Raw genomic sequence first — 15,947 nt, forward strand, 5'->3', positions numbered from 1 at the left:
TTGATGTATCTATAAACATGATTTAATCATAGTTATAAAGAGAGAGAACAAGATTTAGTTCAGTAAAAGGAAATGTTACAAATAAAGAATGAAATTTATGTGAATTTATCAGAATAGGTATCTTCTAAATAAGTTATGTTGTGAAATGCTCAAATCTTAAAGGTTCACTGAGCCAGTTTTCAATTAATAATTGGTTCATACGTCAGCGTGCGTTCATCGAGATGTGAAGCACGCGGGAAGTTTGAAGAGCACGAAAGAAGCTAAAGTTGCCCTCGGCTACGCCTCAAGCAACTCTTACGCATCTTTCGTGCTCTTCAAACTTCCCGCGTGCTTCATATCTCAATGAACGCACAGCTGACGTATGAACCAATTGTTTTATAACATTTTCAACCCGATGGTTTAAATGTTGTAAAGGGGTTAATATTCCCTCTGCTACGCTTCAGCGCGTTGATAATTTTGTTTCAGGAAAACATTTCTTCCTCATCAGCTGGCTCACAACTTTCCATGTGTAGCTTAAATTCCCGCCGAAGTCTTAACCAGTTTTTAATAGTAAAATCCCAGAGTAAAAAATGGCGGAGAAAATTTTTTTTCTCGAGGGATTTGTTTGCGGACGTCATGAGCGTGCACAATAGGAATATGAAGCACGCTCACGCAATTGAATTTTATGGAACAAATTTACGCGCTATGTTATAATGTCAGATAATGTAGTAGCTAGGAGAAATATATCGTGAATCTAGCCAATAGTTGTAAACCCGTTGCTTCCTTAAGTGACCAAGACAATATCTCCTTACAAATCAGTACAATATCAAGCAGGAAAGTTACGAGAATAAATGTGAATTAACAGATTATTAGTTGATCCAATAACAAATTCTCCAAACTAACATTATAAGAATTGTCTGGTTGACAGTTAGGAGAATTACCAATAAAATATTGTGATGGAAAGGGTTAAGTGACAGTTTTAAGCGATGGACCGTGAAAATGAGACGCTAAGCCGCTAGAGGAATGGGAAAGAATATTGCTTCTCATCTGCGCACCTTGATTATCGTCATTGGGTGCTCGAAATCCGCCAGCTACGCAGATGATCCTAGATGAGGAAATCTTCACCAATATGATTTGATCCGGAACGAACGAGCAAAAGTAAGCACAAGGTAAAGGAGGAGTCGCGTGCGAGAGGATGCACTCCTCGTCTCACTCATGAGAAGCCTCACTTGCTTTCCTCGACTCAATTGAAGTGCAAAAAAGAAAATCATTTTAAGGCCCGGTTTATGAAGCAAGAAAAAAAGGGGGAGCGGCAGTGACAACAGGTTACAAATTATTCTTTACAGGAAAAAAGTGTTAAACCGATTACGTTATGAGGTGGTACACTGAGATCTAGACATCATGGGTGTCATTGTATTTTAATTGGAGAAAATAACTGGACTAAACTTATTTGAAGGCTTTTGGGACTTTGCCCATTAATGCTTGCTTTCTCTGGTGGTTTATCGCTGAATTTCCCTGGCACAATCAAGCAGAAAAAAGGCCTGAGTATGAGCCACATTTAAACTAATTTAAGTGTAGTCAACAAAGTCAAATGGGTTCACGCTCTGATTGGATTACTAAAAGATTTACCTGAAGCGGTTTCCTAATTTAATAGCTCTGAGGTTCACTGAGTCTAAGAGTCGTTGGTCGAAATTAATTTGAGTGAACGAATAAGTGGGAAATAAGCTTCATTAAAGCGCTTTTCGATCGAGTGCTGTAAAAACAACACCAAAGTTAACCAAAGTAGATGTATTTACAACGGCCAATAAGGAGAGAGGGAAGTAACCTGAGGAGCCAAGGCCAACTAAAACTAATAAGGGCGGGAAGACACGGGCGACCAAGTTTAGTTTGGTGTTAGACTTACATCAGATTGGCTGAGAGAGTGGCACGAGTTTTCTGGCCTCTGAGCAAAGTAAAGTAAAACCAATGCAATCGATCGACAATATAGTCCAGATTACTTGCGACACTCGTTTGAAAACTGTTGTTCCACAGTGTTGTTCCAACAATTCGCTGGACTTAAAATCGTATAACGTCTTTATTCGATCTCATGAAAAGGAATTACATGATAAGTAAGAAATCTAATTACGAAAGTTTCATAAAAATTGCATGGAAGAGGACCAAAATGAAATCACTTAGAGTATAATTGGCGTTTTCCAGCCAAATTGTTTTCCGGTCAAACGATAACATGCGGGTCAGGAAACAGCTTTTTTAGGGGAAGAAAATGTGCTCTTAAACCGAACGCGCGGCCAAAACTCTTTGACTTATGAATCAAAGGTTAATTTTCTGGTTACGCCTTGACCTTTTAATCAGAAATCAATTATTAATCAATTGTAAATCAACGTGTTAACTTGAACAGGAACAACTATTGTCATTTAGTCAACGATGCATTATCTTTATTGGTTTTTTTTTTCAACGAAATCACATTTGAATGACAAAGATAACTGGAAAGAGGGTTAGGGTTTGGTTAGGGTGGCAGTATTCATCAGTTCGACCCTCTGTTGTTAGACTGCCTACAATAGAATATTGTTTATTGTTAGTTTTACCTGCAAAAGATAATCTGAAATGCTGCAACCTTTGATCACAGTACACGTTAAAGAGTAATCCTTACTCAAAGCACAATACACCGGCGCTCAGTTGCTACACTACAGGAGGTTCTCAATAAAAACTCAAGCGGTGACAATGAGGTGTATTATGATAAAAGATGTGAATGCAGACAAGAATTTATTGTTTATTTTCAGTTAAACTACATCTTTGCAAATTAAACTCCCTTTGAGCAAATATCTCCTTATGATTACTCTCTTTCAAATAGAAAGATTATGAAAAATAACTGGTCACTTGAAGGAAATGGTACGTAATCTAAGTGAAACGATTTGTGTGGCTCTTTAAAGAATATAGGATTTTTATGAATTATGATCTTGGATAAGCGGAAAAGAGTTAATTGGCTATCACCACTAACTATTCGTTTAAACGGTTGAAAAGATTAACATGTCAAAGCGATAAGCAATCAAGGCCTTAAGCATACCTGGAAAAGGAAAAAGTGTTGAACACGAACAAAAGTAGCTACACATTTGCGGTAAACAAGGAGAAATGAGTCTTTAAATTAGATTTAAGGGGTTGTACCATCATGATGTTCTTTTTCAATATTCCATTGTAGGGTTCACACTATAGCAGATTTATATGTACTTGAATAACAATAAATGTTGCTCACACAGTATTCAGTCTGTTAACTTTTCTCAGGTGTCTGTCTCTATGGGAGAGGTGGGGTATCTGAGAGGCTTCAGAGTATTCTTATCACCGGGAACAGGTGATGGACGTACTCTGGAACAAGCTAGGGACTGTAGACCTAGGTCTACTCCTTCGAAAGATAATGCCTAATTATATACAAAAGAAAGTTCAGACTACTACAAAGAATTCTCTCTACTGAATAAAAAAATTTGGATTACTCAGTTTTTCTGATTTAGTGGACATTTCGTATGATCGCCGATTATTGAAAGACTGAACGCTGTTTATAATCGGCGCATGTAGTGGCTCTTTCAAATTAAAAAAAAACTGAGATTACCATTTTCTTGCACGTTTAGGTAATGTACCTTTCAACATACTACCAGTCTGATCTTTTCAGAGTTATTTTTTCAATTCACTAAGTTTTTCAGGCACAATGTAAATCTTTTACCAATGTTTCTGATGGGCCTGAATCAGTTCTTTGTCGAACCTCGGTTAAAAGAAGGAGAATACGGATTTTACGGATTTAATCCCTTTGAAAATAATGTTCAGTAAACACTCCGAAACAACTTATCCCGATTTTATCCTCTACCTTGGAAATAGAGACCTCACGTACTGTTACCATCAATTCATGCTGAGACTTGTTAAAATATTCTCATTATGAAATGATTTTACTACGATAGTTCCGACAAAATAAAAGACTTGCTTTACAGGTTTATGAAAAACCAAGCTTGTATAAAGCATTGTGTCTTATTTTTTTCTTGACAAAAACGTTCATATGAATTCTTGTGCGACGGCAGCTCTTCGAACGGAAACTAGAGGTAAATGTCACCTCAGCTTTGAACAGTTTATTTGCAGTGGCATCGTGGGATTCAAGAGTGTAATGAAACATTTCATTTAACGCAGATGAGCCAAGAAATGAATCGATAATTATCATGTTCATCTAAATGCTTGGGAAATAAAGGAAAAAATTAAAAACTCTAAGTACAGCGGGTACCTACTTGTCAGCCCAATGAACAAGTATCACCTTGAGATGCCCTTACCATGTGTAACACGAGGGTCTCAATGGTGTTAAGCCATAAAACGGTCAAAAAAGCTAGCCGTTAGGCGAAAAAACTTAACAAATTTTTACCTGGTAGTCGTAAAAAAGCCAAACCGCAGAAAATTTATTACTTTAATCACAGTGGAAAGGAATGAACCGTTAGCCGTAAAAGCTGTCACTCCACTGAAACCTTTTAACGCGTGTAGTGACCCTTGTACTCCGTGATTGCCCGATTGTCGTGTTTATGAGATGAAAAGCACTGTTCTCTTCTGCATTGTTCGTTGAAAGCTTAATCTATGCAGCGCAACCGCCATAAGAAAGATAAATCTTCGACTTCCTGGTAAATTATTTATCCTGTGAAGATCTGGTACTGTCGGTTCGCACTTACTTAACTGGCTAAAACTTAATGACAGTGACCAGTCTCAGTAGAAGAGAAGTACTTTTAGGTTTCTGGTAATACTTGATGGAGAGGAAGGTCGTTATTAGGTAGCCGCAAACAACCAGAAGGAGTTTATTTGCCATCATTATCACCCTCTTCTTGAAAGTCGTTTTATTTTTACTGAAGCGCTTGTCATTTTACAAAAAGTACTAATCAGACGTAAAATGAAGTAACTTTAACATAAATAATCCGGAGAACTATGTATAGGTGTGGAAAGTGTATGAACATTACGATCTTTGGTTAAAAATCATGCTTGAAAATTGCATCGGAACTTATAACAACTGAGTTACGCCCAGTCTCTCAAAAGGCACTCCTTGGTGCTGGGAAAGCGTTTGCTTAAAGTAATAAACCACGTAGATCTACTAATTATTGATATTTTTGCTTTATAAGTCACAGTAAAGAAAAAATACATAGTAAGAAAAAGTTTCCTGCTTCAAGCAACATACTTCACGAAATCCACTCGGTCATTCATTTTCGTTTTTGGAACTTGGACTAGAAATTAGTCTCTCATAACAGAGCTACCTTTTTTTTCATGATATCCAGAGTACTCGATTGACTTGTTGTATATTTTGCATTGGATTTATATAATTGATAACAAAAAACTGTTTTGGGATCATATGTGCGGTCGCAGTTTACAGAAGACGCAGAACAAAAGAACTTGATAAATGTCTGCCCACTTCAGTGATCGCGGACATTTAAAGAATTCGAGCATCAGCCAGTTCATGACTGAGAAACAAAGAGGTTACTCACAAAGTGATCGCTTAATAGTTTTCACCAAGAGAGTGTTCACTCGAGTACATAAGGCGGACTCCATTTGACTCTGAAATTATCATTTCCCTTATCTTTAAGTGAAACTACTTGCCTTATAGGTGAATTTTTGGTGAGGAAAGCGGTTTCAAAGACATCATTCAATGACTATCTCTTCAAACAAACAAAACAAATTCTCTTTTTCATGATGGCCATTAGCTTATTGCTGGAGCCTGAAAGTTATTGTTTGCATTTAAATTCGTGTGGACAAAAAGATCAATTAGAGCCATTTTTGTGTCGAATATCTATCCCAAGTCTTTTAAAATGAATACTCGATTTTTAATGCCTTTTATTGATACTTGGAACAAATAAGATTGATATCCATTGTTAAAATACGGTGTCTACCTGTTTCTCTCTACAAAAGAATTGTGCAGAGACACACCCCCCTTAGTTTCCATTGACTCTTAACTGGTGAATAGTCTCCAGAACAAATACTGTCATGATAAATTTTCATTTTTAGAGAAATACCGTTAATAACTGTTTAATTTAGTAAAATTATTTGCAGAAAAAAAGCTAACTTCTCAATAATCGAGAAACTCTTTCTCTTCAATCGAACTATCAGAAATTCAATGGGCCAATTACTTCTCATGTTACAATTCCTTGCACAAACGTAGAGAATAGGCTTTTAGATAAATCAAGTATCGTGAAAAAAAAAAACCAAATATTTTCACAAACGCATTTTAATTTTTTTTTTTGTATCAGAAAAAATTATGTGGTGTATTAAGTATTCACTTGGTCGAAGGAGAGAGAAACTGGGATTTTCCATATTTAGAACGATACGAGAAACAGTGTAGACAGTTAAAACCTGTGTAAATTTCCAAACTGTGGAAACCAACCGTTCAGCAGGCATAATTTTCCTGAAAGATTTGAAGTTTTGTGTCGCGAGGATACGAGATTGAAGTTCTTCACACGCGTCATGCGTGCTACATGCTACTTAAAACATTTCGCGCGGGTAAAAGGAACCTTCTTGAATTTCATGTTTGAATTTCATTTTTATTTCCTTTGGCAGCAGGAAAGTTTCCATCAGACGATGGAAAACTGTCAACTGCCTGAATCTTTTCCTGAATTCCCATTTTACGTGTGATTGTGGGTTTCAAAACTACAATTCACCAAATATAAGTTAAACAAACGCTTGCGCTGATGTTTCACCTGCTCAAATATTACGCCTGTCTTGTTTGTCATTTGAGTTTTTTCAAGAAGCTGTGAACAGCTGCCTGGAACCAACTGCATTTCATAAATTTAACCACAATTGGATGTAAAATACAGTTAATGCTACCGAGAAGTGAAGATAGTTTTAAAAAGAAGTTTACAAGCTTGAGAGTTATATTATCTTACTGTGTAAATTCATGAACTTTTCAGCTGTGGATTCACTTAACCAAAACTTTAAAAACAAAAATAGCAATAAAACAACAACAAAAAAACAAGAAAACAGGGTGAGGGTTGAACACTCCTATTCAAAGGTTTTCTTCTTTTCAATGAGTTACCTCTCTTTCTACGACCCAATTGTGCACAAACTAAACATACTGATTACGTGTGAAAATAAACCTGTCTGATTTGATGTTTTCTGTTTATTTTTGTGCGATGGTCAATCCGTCACTTCCTTTAAAAAAGAGAAGAATGAATTTCATTTTTATTTCGCAAGAATATCTTTTCCTATTGTGAGTTGTTTCGTGCTTGAAGAAAAAGCACGTTGCTTGGTTTCAATTAGATCTCCGATTTTCTTTTTACGTTGATGCACTGAAACTCCGAGTCACAATGATACCCGTTTTTTTTTGGTGTATTAGTGAATGGATCAGAAATGTTAGTTCAATGAACTTTATGCGGAAAGGAAGCAATAGGAGCTTAGGTAACAAATGGCTCCAATTGTTATTGAGTAATGCAGCTTTGACTGACCTAAAACATGGGCGAGCAGTCGAAATAAATGGCGCTAAATATAGCACTTAGAAAAAGTAGTGATTTCCATGGTATGTGAAATTTTCAATTCTGTCAAAAAAAAAAAGAAACTGGAAGCTGTTATAAACATTTTTTGCAGATGATAAGTGAATTTATATCTCAAAGAGAGGATAAATTTCACTATAGTCAAGAATTTATTGCATAACTTTAAAGGTTCTTCAAATAATGGTCTATTACCATTGATGTCTAAAAAGCAATTAACGTTTTACATTTTAATCAGTAAAAGTCTTTATGACGTCGGTGTATTTCTCTTTTGCGAAGCAACAAAAGGTACAGCAATTAAGACTGATATAGGAGTGCGCCCCAGTAGCGTTCATTTGTTCTGAACAGCTCGAACTCAAATGCACATCGGTGCTGAAAACCACGAGAGAGGCCAGCCAGGTATTGCACGGTAAGCTTGCACTCAAAATCCGATTTCGTTTAACTTTCCAATTGGAGTACTTACGTAGAGATATGCCTCACCAGTCCATTGTGAAATAACTGTGTTATTTACATCTGGACTTTTGCAGGTTTTATACTCATTAACAGAGATTGAGATGCCTCGAGCTTTTCTTGTAAGGAGTAATCAGATCAAAGAAGAGACTGGCGTTGCAGCGGAAAACAGCCGCAGTAAGTTTTTTTATCGAATGTATGGTTGTGGATTGAATGGAGAAGTGGTCTAGGATTTTTTGGTCTCTTAATGCGTTTGTTTTTGTACCCACCCATATGGCTGTCTCTACTTAACTGGAAATTTTGCATGGTATGATATTGCACTTTTTTTACTATTTTATTTCAGTTTAACTGAATAATAGTATGTTCTGGACAACGTTTGCGCAACAGCGGGTAAATTTTAAGACAGGCTCGAAATAGCTGGAACCGCTTTAAAAACCCAAATGGCGTCAAGAAACATATTATACATAGCTTTTAGTCTTTTCATACACTGATTTCTACGTAAAGTCAAATAAGATTGATAAAATTTAGCCCGTTTTTTTGTGCCGATGAACCACCTAAAAAACTTAGTATCTGCTAATTTTCAAGCAAAAACGAAATTCATCAAAAATTCGATAGAATTTCATCCGAGTTATTTTATTTTCTCGATGCTTGTTTTGGATACTGCTTCCTTTTAAAATCTAAACTGATTGAGCACGTCTCTTTTTTCGACCTCGTAACGAACAATCTGATTTTGCAATCTCTTGAATTAAGTACTTATTACACTAATTACTTAACCAATGTGGGGTTTATTTTAATTCCGCTGCGTTCTGATCTGCCGCAACTAATTAATGCAGAGAAGGGGCTAAAAATTCCACGCTTCTTTCATTTTAAGAGTTATTGCGAAATTCCTTAAACGTGTAAAGCTTTTTTGCTACCACAATGTTGTAATAATATTCGCCTACGAAATGTTTTTTTTTTCCTACTTTCTCATTTTTCCAACCCCTCATCATTTCTATTTTTATCAGCAGACAATTCGAACCCTGATGAATCAATGGCGGCAAAGAAAATGCAACCGGTTATTCACAGATCAGCGTTTTCTATTGTTCATCGAGGCTCTATGTACCATCGTGAGCCAGCCGCGTCAAGTTACTTCTACCCGTCATTACATCTACCATATCACAGTCATATGACAGAGTTCCAAAGTCTACCAGGGACGTCAGTCAAATCACTTGCCTTGCCGCAGCCAAAAGCACCACGCTTTGCTTGTCACCACCCCCGTGCGTCCGTCATTTGTCACACTGTTGACCCTGTTTTCAAACCGATGTTCCCTAGAAGAGATGCTATTCAACCATCCTTGTTTGACCACAGTACCATTTTCCTCCGTGAAAAGTTTGAACGTGAGAGAGCTTCAATAGTGAAACAAGAAAACAACGAGACACTTCAACAATGGTTCCAAAATACGCCAAACGCAAATGAGGATAGCCAATCAGCGGCTGCCTTCAACCAGGCCCTGCTTTTTTCATACGGTAAAGAGTCGGAGACTGGGATCAACATCTCGGCCATGTACTGGAATACCAGGCCTCCACTGTGCAACTCATTTACAGAAAGTATAGCGAAGGAGCCAAGAGATGTCCAAAAGAGTGAAGAGAGAGTTCAAGATACAGGAAATTGGTCTTTTCCCCGTAATGTTACGGAGGCGGAGGATTCAAACGAGATTCCCCTTGAAGGAGAGCGGACTGATGGACTGGATGCCAAAAAAGTTAACACTTGTGATGAAGGAGCAGTGGATTCAACAGACATCGCTAATTCCCCCGATACTGCAGCTGTTAGCGAACAGCAACGCATGATGGCGTATGAAAACAGCCATGCTAAAAAGCCCAGGTCCAAGCATAGATGTGATGAGTGTGGCAGAACATTCACTCGCTCCAGTACTCTCGTAACGCACAAACGAATTCACACTGGAGACAAGCCTTACGTCTGCAAACAGTGCGACCGCGCCTTTAGACAGCTTGGTAACCTGACTCGTCACCAGCTTACTCACACAACGTCCAAGCCATACATCTGTCAACAGTGTAACAAAGCATTCAACCGCGCTTCTAACCTTCACACCCACATGCGCACACATTCCGACTACAAGCCATTTAGCTGCGAATTTTGCGGCAAGCGGTTCCACCAGAAAGTCGACATGAAGATCCACCGCTACACGCACACGGGAGAAAAGCCCCACAAGTGCCAGAAATGTGGGCGAGGATTCAAGCAGCTGACCCATTTAACCTACCACATGAGAACACATTCTGACGTGCGCATGTACAAGTGTGAGTTTTGTGGCAAGGGCTTTAATCAGAAGGGAAACCTGAAGGCGCACGTGTACCGTCACACGGGAGAGAGACCATTCACGTGTGATATCTGCGGAAAGGGTTTTACACTGGCTTCAACTTTGAACACACATAAGAGAACACATGCGCCACACAAGCCATTTCAGTGTCAGTACTGTGAGAAGGCTTTTTATCAGAAGAATGCCCTTAAATCTCATTACATCGCCTCTCATCCTTTCACAGGAGGCGTATCTCTGTTGTGAGGATGTAGTACAAATTAAAAAGAGACTCAAACGGCGCGTAGAATCCTCCAAAAAGAAGCAGTACACAATATTTCCTAATTTGGGCTGATTTGTATTGTTGGCAATAACTATGGCAAAACTATAAAATATTTTAACTAGCAAACATTTTGACAAAATATTTAGATACCTTAAGATAAGATTGCAGATAGCTTAATTTTTCGGATAGCTGAGTTTTGAAGCTAGTTATAAAAATAAAATATTCGTTGATGCTTTTTTTTTCTTAAAAAATCTGTAATTAAGAATGATCTGTAATTAAGAATTTTGGTTGGTTCTTTCCCTTAAGGTGGAAGTTTATAACTAACTGAATTGTTATATATATGTGTTAGAGTGATTTGGAGATTGTAATGGTGATAAATGGATAAAAATGTTACAAATAAAGTTTTAATCTTTACTGACTTCCACAACCTTTTCGTCTGAGTGCTGCACGAGAGAGAACATGTGTGGGGTTTGTTAACCTCGCCTAAATTTGTTTTTCTTTTAAAGCACTCTGCTTCACATACAAAAGAAGAGGATAATAATTGTTTTGAACAACCACGCATATACTTATTATAATTTTCCTGGCTTTCCATAGATTACCGTAATAATGTATGCCAGGCTTACCTTGGCGTTACCACCCCTTATTCATTAACCCTTTACTCTCTAACCTGATCAGTATGCATGTTCTCCATACTACTCCCTAGACATTTCCTAAGGTTCTAACACAGAGAATTTGTTTAACAATCAAGAGATTCTTAAGTTGGTGGTCATCTCCTTTATTTTCATGACCTTAATGTTTGATTCAGGGCTGATGTTGTAAGGATAAATTAGATGTTAGTCACTCTTAGGGGTTAAAGGGGTTAACCAGGGAGGGGTATTTTAGAGCCGGGTATTGAACATCATAGCAAATAATGGGGATTTCATGATTGGCGCGCACAACCCAGTACCAGTATAAAGAGTAATATGGTCAGTTTTTTCTAAGGAAGAAAAATTTCGTAGCTGTACGCATATTACAAACACCCCTTGATTTCGAAAGGGAACCCTGCATATCAGCAAGTAGTTGCATAATCACAAACCATTCTAAGCTGCAATGGACTTTTCGCCTAAGAAAAATCAAGGATTTATTACTGACAAATCCTAATGAAACATCTTCACCATCATGCTAACCTTTCTTCATGAAAATTAAGAATCAATACTATTAGTTTGAACTTTTTATGTTGTCTTATGGCATCAGTGTTAGATAAGAAACGATTGTGGGTTAGCATTTAATGTTTATCCTAGTAACTTACGTTTATTTTATAGCAATGAAAGCTTTTGTGGTCATTTCTGCTCTTGCTACATATACAGTCGTGAAGCCGGATAAACTAAGTTTTAATTCCCTTATTTAGGTATTCTTACACCTCTACTCCAAGTCGGACTCGTATTCCAATTTTAAAATTCTACTCCAACTCCAAATTGATCTAATTTAGATCTCAAGTCATGGTTATAAAAAAAATCAAGTACGAGATAATGACTTTAAGATGTACGTGAAGGATGTACAGAGGCTTGCCAAAAATGAAACACTGGTTTCCTTTTACTCTGAGTATTCGACGAGTTACTCACCTTTTACCTCTACCGAAATTCGGTATTTTAAGTTTGTGTTTACACTTTGCACGACATAATAATTACTTGGACTACTTACATATGTAACGGCTCCCAGATTTAAAATTCTGATTATTATATACCTTTTGTCCTTTAATGTTTTGTAAGTGTAAACAAAGGCAGCAACGAAATTAAGAAGAGACGTTAATGCTTCTATACACAGATACAGAAATGGCAAAATAACCTCAAAATTAGTAAAGCATACCATTTTTTCTTGTACAGTATAGTTTGAGCAATGTTTTGTTTTACCTATACTTTAAGTCTTAGAAAAGTATCTAAATATTGTTTGATCATCGGAAATAATCTTGTATTTTATTTTATAAAAGGGGCGGGCGAAAGTTCTCAGTTTTGGCGATACTGAATGTAAAAGATCCCCTTAAAAATAGCTTTTTTTCCCTTCTGTGTTTATTTGGACTATCTTCATTTTTATGATTTCCCATACATGGTATTTATATACTTGATCTTGAGAGAGCTATTTCTCGAAAATTCTTGCGTAACTAAGCAGTATTTCGGTGATTTTGGGAGTGGTCATGAGAAAGGGAAATGGATAATTTGCTTGTTTCGGGAGTGAATTTGAATGCCGAGAAACTAGTACGTGTGAGTCAGCTTAATCAATCAATCTTTTCAAGGCTATATTTAATATCAAACTTCCTGGTTCTATTTTCTTTATACTTTGAGGATCATTTGTCATTAATTCAATCTGCAATAGAAGATTGGACTGAGTTGCATCGGAATAGATATTGAAGAAATTTGATTAGTTTGTAACCTAACTAAAAAATACAATGAAAGAACTGCACTTTGACCTAAGACCATATTAGAAAACTTTATCATGAACAGTTCCTAATCCTTAATGCTCTAAACCCGGAATAGAATACGGAAAATATCTTCAGGGGTTTTTTCCTCGAATGGTAATACTTTTTCTGATAGAAGGAAGCTTTTGTTTCACGACCTTGGTCCACGCTGCATGACATTGGCAGTTTGCATTTTCAGGAACGTATATCTGATAACTTGATGTTAGTTACGCTTTTTCAGCGATCTCGCGTTTTCTTTTGGTCGGGTCTGAGTCACACACGTTGTTAACACCTAATGGATTTTCAACCGGAACAATCAAATAAAACTGCGGAAAAAATGTTTTTTTTAATTAAACTTTCTTCTCCCAACCTTACTTTTAGATTAGAGGCAATTGGATTTATGTTTGTTTTTGTTTCCTTTCAAAGGCTGCAGAGATTATTCTTGGGATATTTCACACTCCTTGCGACAACTTCAAACGGCGTGACTGTTTTCCAGATGTTCATATGCAATTGCAAAATTTCCTGTAAATTTTGTAAATATAGGACAGACATATCAAAAATGTGTATTGTAAAATGATTCCCTTGCAGCTTAAAACAAAATTATTTAGCACGTGCAGGTATGACTCTCTATAAGCCTTACAAACTGTTCTTCTACTGCGAAACAGCAATTATCTGGGAAATCCCTAAATATGGATTGTGGGTGTTGTTGATTGTGTGTTGCAATTTAAAGCTTATCACTCCCAAAGGTTGAATAAAACTTCTTCCTTATATCATTTTCATAAAATACTGCCCACGCATTTGTTTTAATAAAAGATAATTTCCCCATTATTCAACGTTTGTCGCTAATAATTTCCAATAAACTGTGGCTAAGAAGGGTAATCACGTGTGGCTTTATTTTAGATCAGAGTGGCTCTAAATATATCTGGCGTTAAATGAACTTAATCAATTCAAGTTTGAAAGATAAACAGACAACTTTGTTTACTAACTTTGTAGCGAAGAATCATTCTGCGGCTGTTCTATTCACTTTCGATGTATCTGTGAAGAAATGTATCTCATTTAGATAAGCTTGATAACTATTAATGCTATGTCAGCCCCAAGCGTTTTTAAATTTTGAGAAAAATTTTCCCAACTTTCTCAGCGCCAAACGATTTGAAGCAAAAGACTTCAACTTATCAGTTTACTTAGTGCAAATCCCATTCATTTTTTTTTTTTTGAATTGTAAATAAAATTGTTTCCTTACACAAATCTTCCCATTGCGCAATGGCATTATCTGCTAATATACTACAGATATGATCGTATAACGGAGCTTGGACGACCTTTTATTACAAATGTAACATTTTACAATCCTTTCTGTTAGTTTTCATAAGATTCGGAATGAAGAAGTGCAGCTCTAGCTTTGGAGTTTTATGATTAGAACTTGTTATGTAACTTTCTTTACTCCATTAAAAAAAAAGGAAGTCCCCACGAAGCTTTTCGTTTATCCTGTTTTGACATAGTCATTTTTCAATTTTTTTGCCGTGGGCGTAGTATGTACGTGTTTTACAAACCCAATTAAGTTATTCTTAACAAATTCTATAAAAGACGATCAGAATTGAAGTCGAACCCAGAAGAAAACTGGTTAATTCAACGCTGGTTGGTGAAGAAAATGCTTTGCTCCAGAATTCTTTTCGTGTTTATTCTTAGTGATTTCATCTCTTGCCGAGGTTTCGAAAATGATTATCAAGGTAAGTAAGTACAGAGAACGTTTCGATTTAAGTTACTGCCTTAGACAATGCTTCCAGTAAACAGAGAGTCGATTTCAGCTCTAAAAAAGTATTTCCCCTCTAATTTCCAAAAATTCAATTTTGTTACAGATGCAGTTAACGTAAATGAAGTGGAGATTAAGAAGGCTACCTTTGAACAAGAAAACGCAGATGAATTTGACAAATACAAGAGGAAGAGTATCGTGGGCTCAGATGATAGACTTCGCGTAAAACCTGAATCAGTGCAACGCCTGCCATTTGGAGCTATGGTGAAAGTCAAGATCAGTCCCAGCGCAGGGTCATGCTCCGGAGTCCTGGTTGGGCCCCGGCACGTTTTATCTGCCGCACACTGTTTTCACAACGGAAATGAGTTACTGGCACCGAGGCGATCGTTAAACGTTGGTGTGCTTCAGAGTAACCAACGTTTTACCTGGTATCGTGTCAGACAAGTTTCTCTCCCGCGTGCATGGTACGGCACAACCCCTATGAATCCTGAAATCGATTATGCAATTTTAACCCTCAAGAGACCCCATGGGAGACCGTATCTCCGCATCAAAGCTTTCTCCATGAAGAATCTCCAGCAATTCAGCGCCATGCACTTCGCCTGCTTTCCGAACGACAAACGAGAAAATTCAATGTGGTATTCGACGTGCCCTGTCGGTTGGCAGCCGAACAGTACCACCTACCGAACAGTCATCATGAACACCTGCGACGCTGCTGGAGGTTGCTCGGGAGCCGGCGTTTATGTGTTAAACAATAGGAACCAAAATCGATATGTCATCGGGGTGTTGTCGGGAACAGTCAATAGCAAGGCGAAAAATGTCATGACACGCTTGACCTCGAAAAAGGTGAAGGAAATTTGTCGCTGGATTGGAAGGTTGGCAAAATCAGGATGCCGCACCAGTGGTATTCAATAAAACTGAACGCTTACGTATCGATTCTATGATTACACAAGTTTAATTAAAATTAAAATGATAATTTCAGCAATCCTTTAGTGACATAAAAGTGTAGAATTTAAAGTTAATTAAGATATCGTTTAATGAATGTCAAATTTCGTTGAGGTCACAAATAAATGATAAAATATCAGAGAAGATTGTTCCTTCCTTTGCTTGTTGTAAATTGAATTCATAAGTTTATGATTACCAAAAACATCAACATAGCGAATTAAATAGCTGCAGGCTATCCCGAATGTCTAAATAAAATTGCAAACAAAGTTGTCACGTTAAATATAGGTGGACAAAGGTGTCCATTTTAATTCTTTCAAACTATTGTGGAGTAACTAACTGCTCCT

At 37.1% G+C, this 15,947-nt stretch overlaps 2 protein-coding genes across 2 annotated transcripts; both read left to right on the plus strand.

Annotated features, from left to right (window-relative positions):
- The first annotated feature begins 8,940 nt into the window (after window positions 1-8,940).
- On the plus strand, window positions 8,941-10,467 carry LOC131772689 (zinc finger protein ZFP2-like). Its single transcript, XM_059088652.2, has one exon. The coding sequence runs from the start codon at window positions 8,941-8,943 to the stop codon at window positions 10,465-10,467; it is 1,527 nt and encodes a 508-aa protein (XP_058944635.2).
- A 4,039-nt stretch (window positions 10,468-14,506) lies between these two features.
- LOC131772671 (serine protease 23) lies at window positions 14,507-15,667 on the plus strand. Its single transcript, XM_059088633.1, has 2 exons — window positions 14,507-14,638; window positions 14,768-15,667. The coding sequence occupies exons 1-2, from the start codon at window positions 14,560-14,562 to the stop codon at window positions 15,571-15,573; spliced, it is 885 nt and encodes a 294-aa protein (XP_058944616.1). The 5' UTR covers window positions 14,507-14,559; the 3' UTR covers window positions 15,574-15,667.
- Window positions 15,668-15,947: the final 280 nt, after the last annotated feature.

This window comes from Pocillopora verrucosa, chromosome 4, assembly GCF_036669915.1.
Source record: "Pocillopora verrucosa isolate sample1 chromosome 4, ASM3666991v2, whole genome shotgun sequence".
Lineage (NCBI taxonomy): Eukaryota > Metazoa > Cnidaria > Anthozoa > Scleractinia > Pocilloporidae > Pocillopora > Pocillopora verrucosa.

What these genes read in the sequence shown, in the direction of transcription:
- LOC131772689 (XM_059088652.2), top strand. Translation starts at nt 8,941, where the DNA reads ATGGCGGCAAAGAAAATGCAACCGGTTATTCACAGATCAGCGTTTTCT.
- LOC131772671 (XM_059088633.1), top strand. Translation starts at nt 14,560, where the DNA reads ATGCTTTGCTCCAGAATTCTTTTCGTGTTTATTCTTAGTGATTTCATC. An exon ending in TTTCGAAAATGATTATCAAG is followed by an intron (nt 14,639 to 14,767) that starts GTAAGTAAGTAC and finishes ATTTTGTTACAG; the next exon opens with ATGCAGTTAACGTAAATGAA.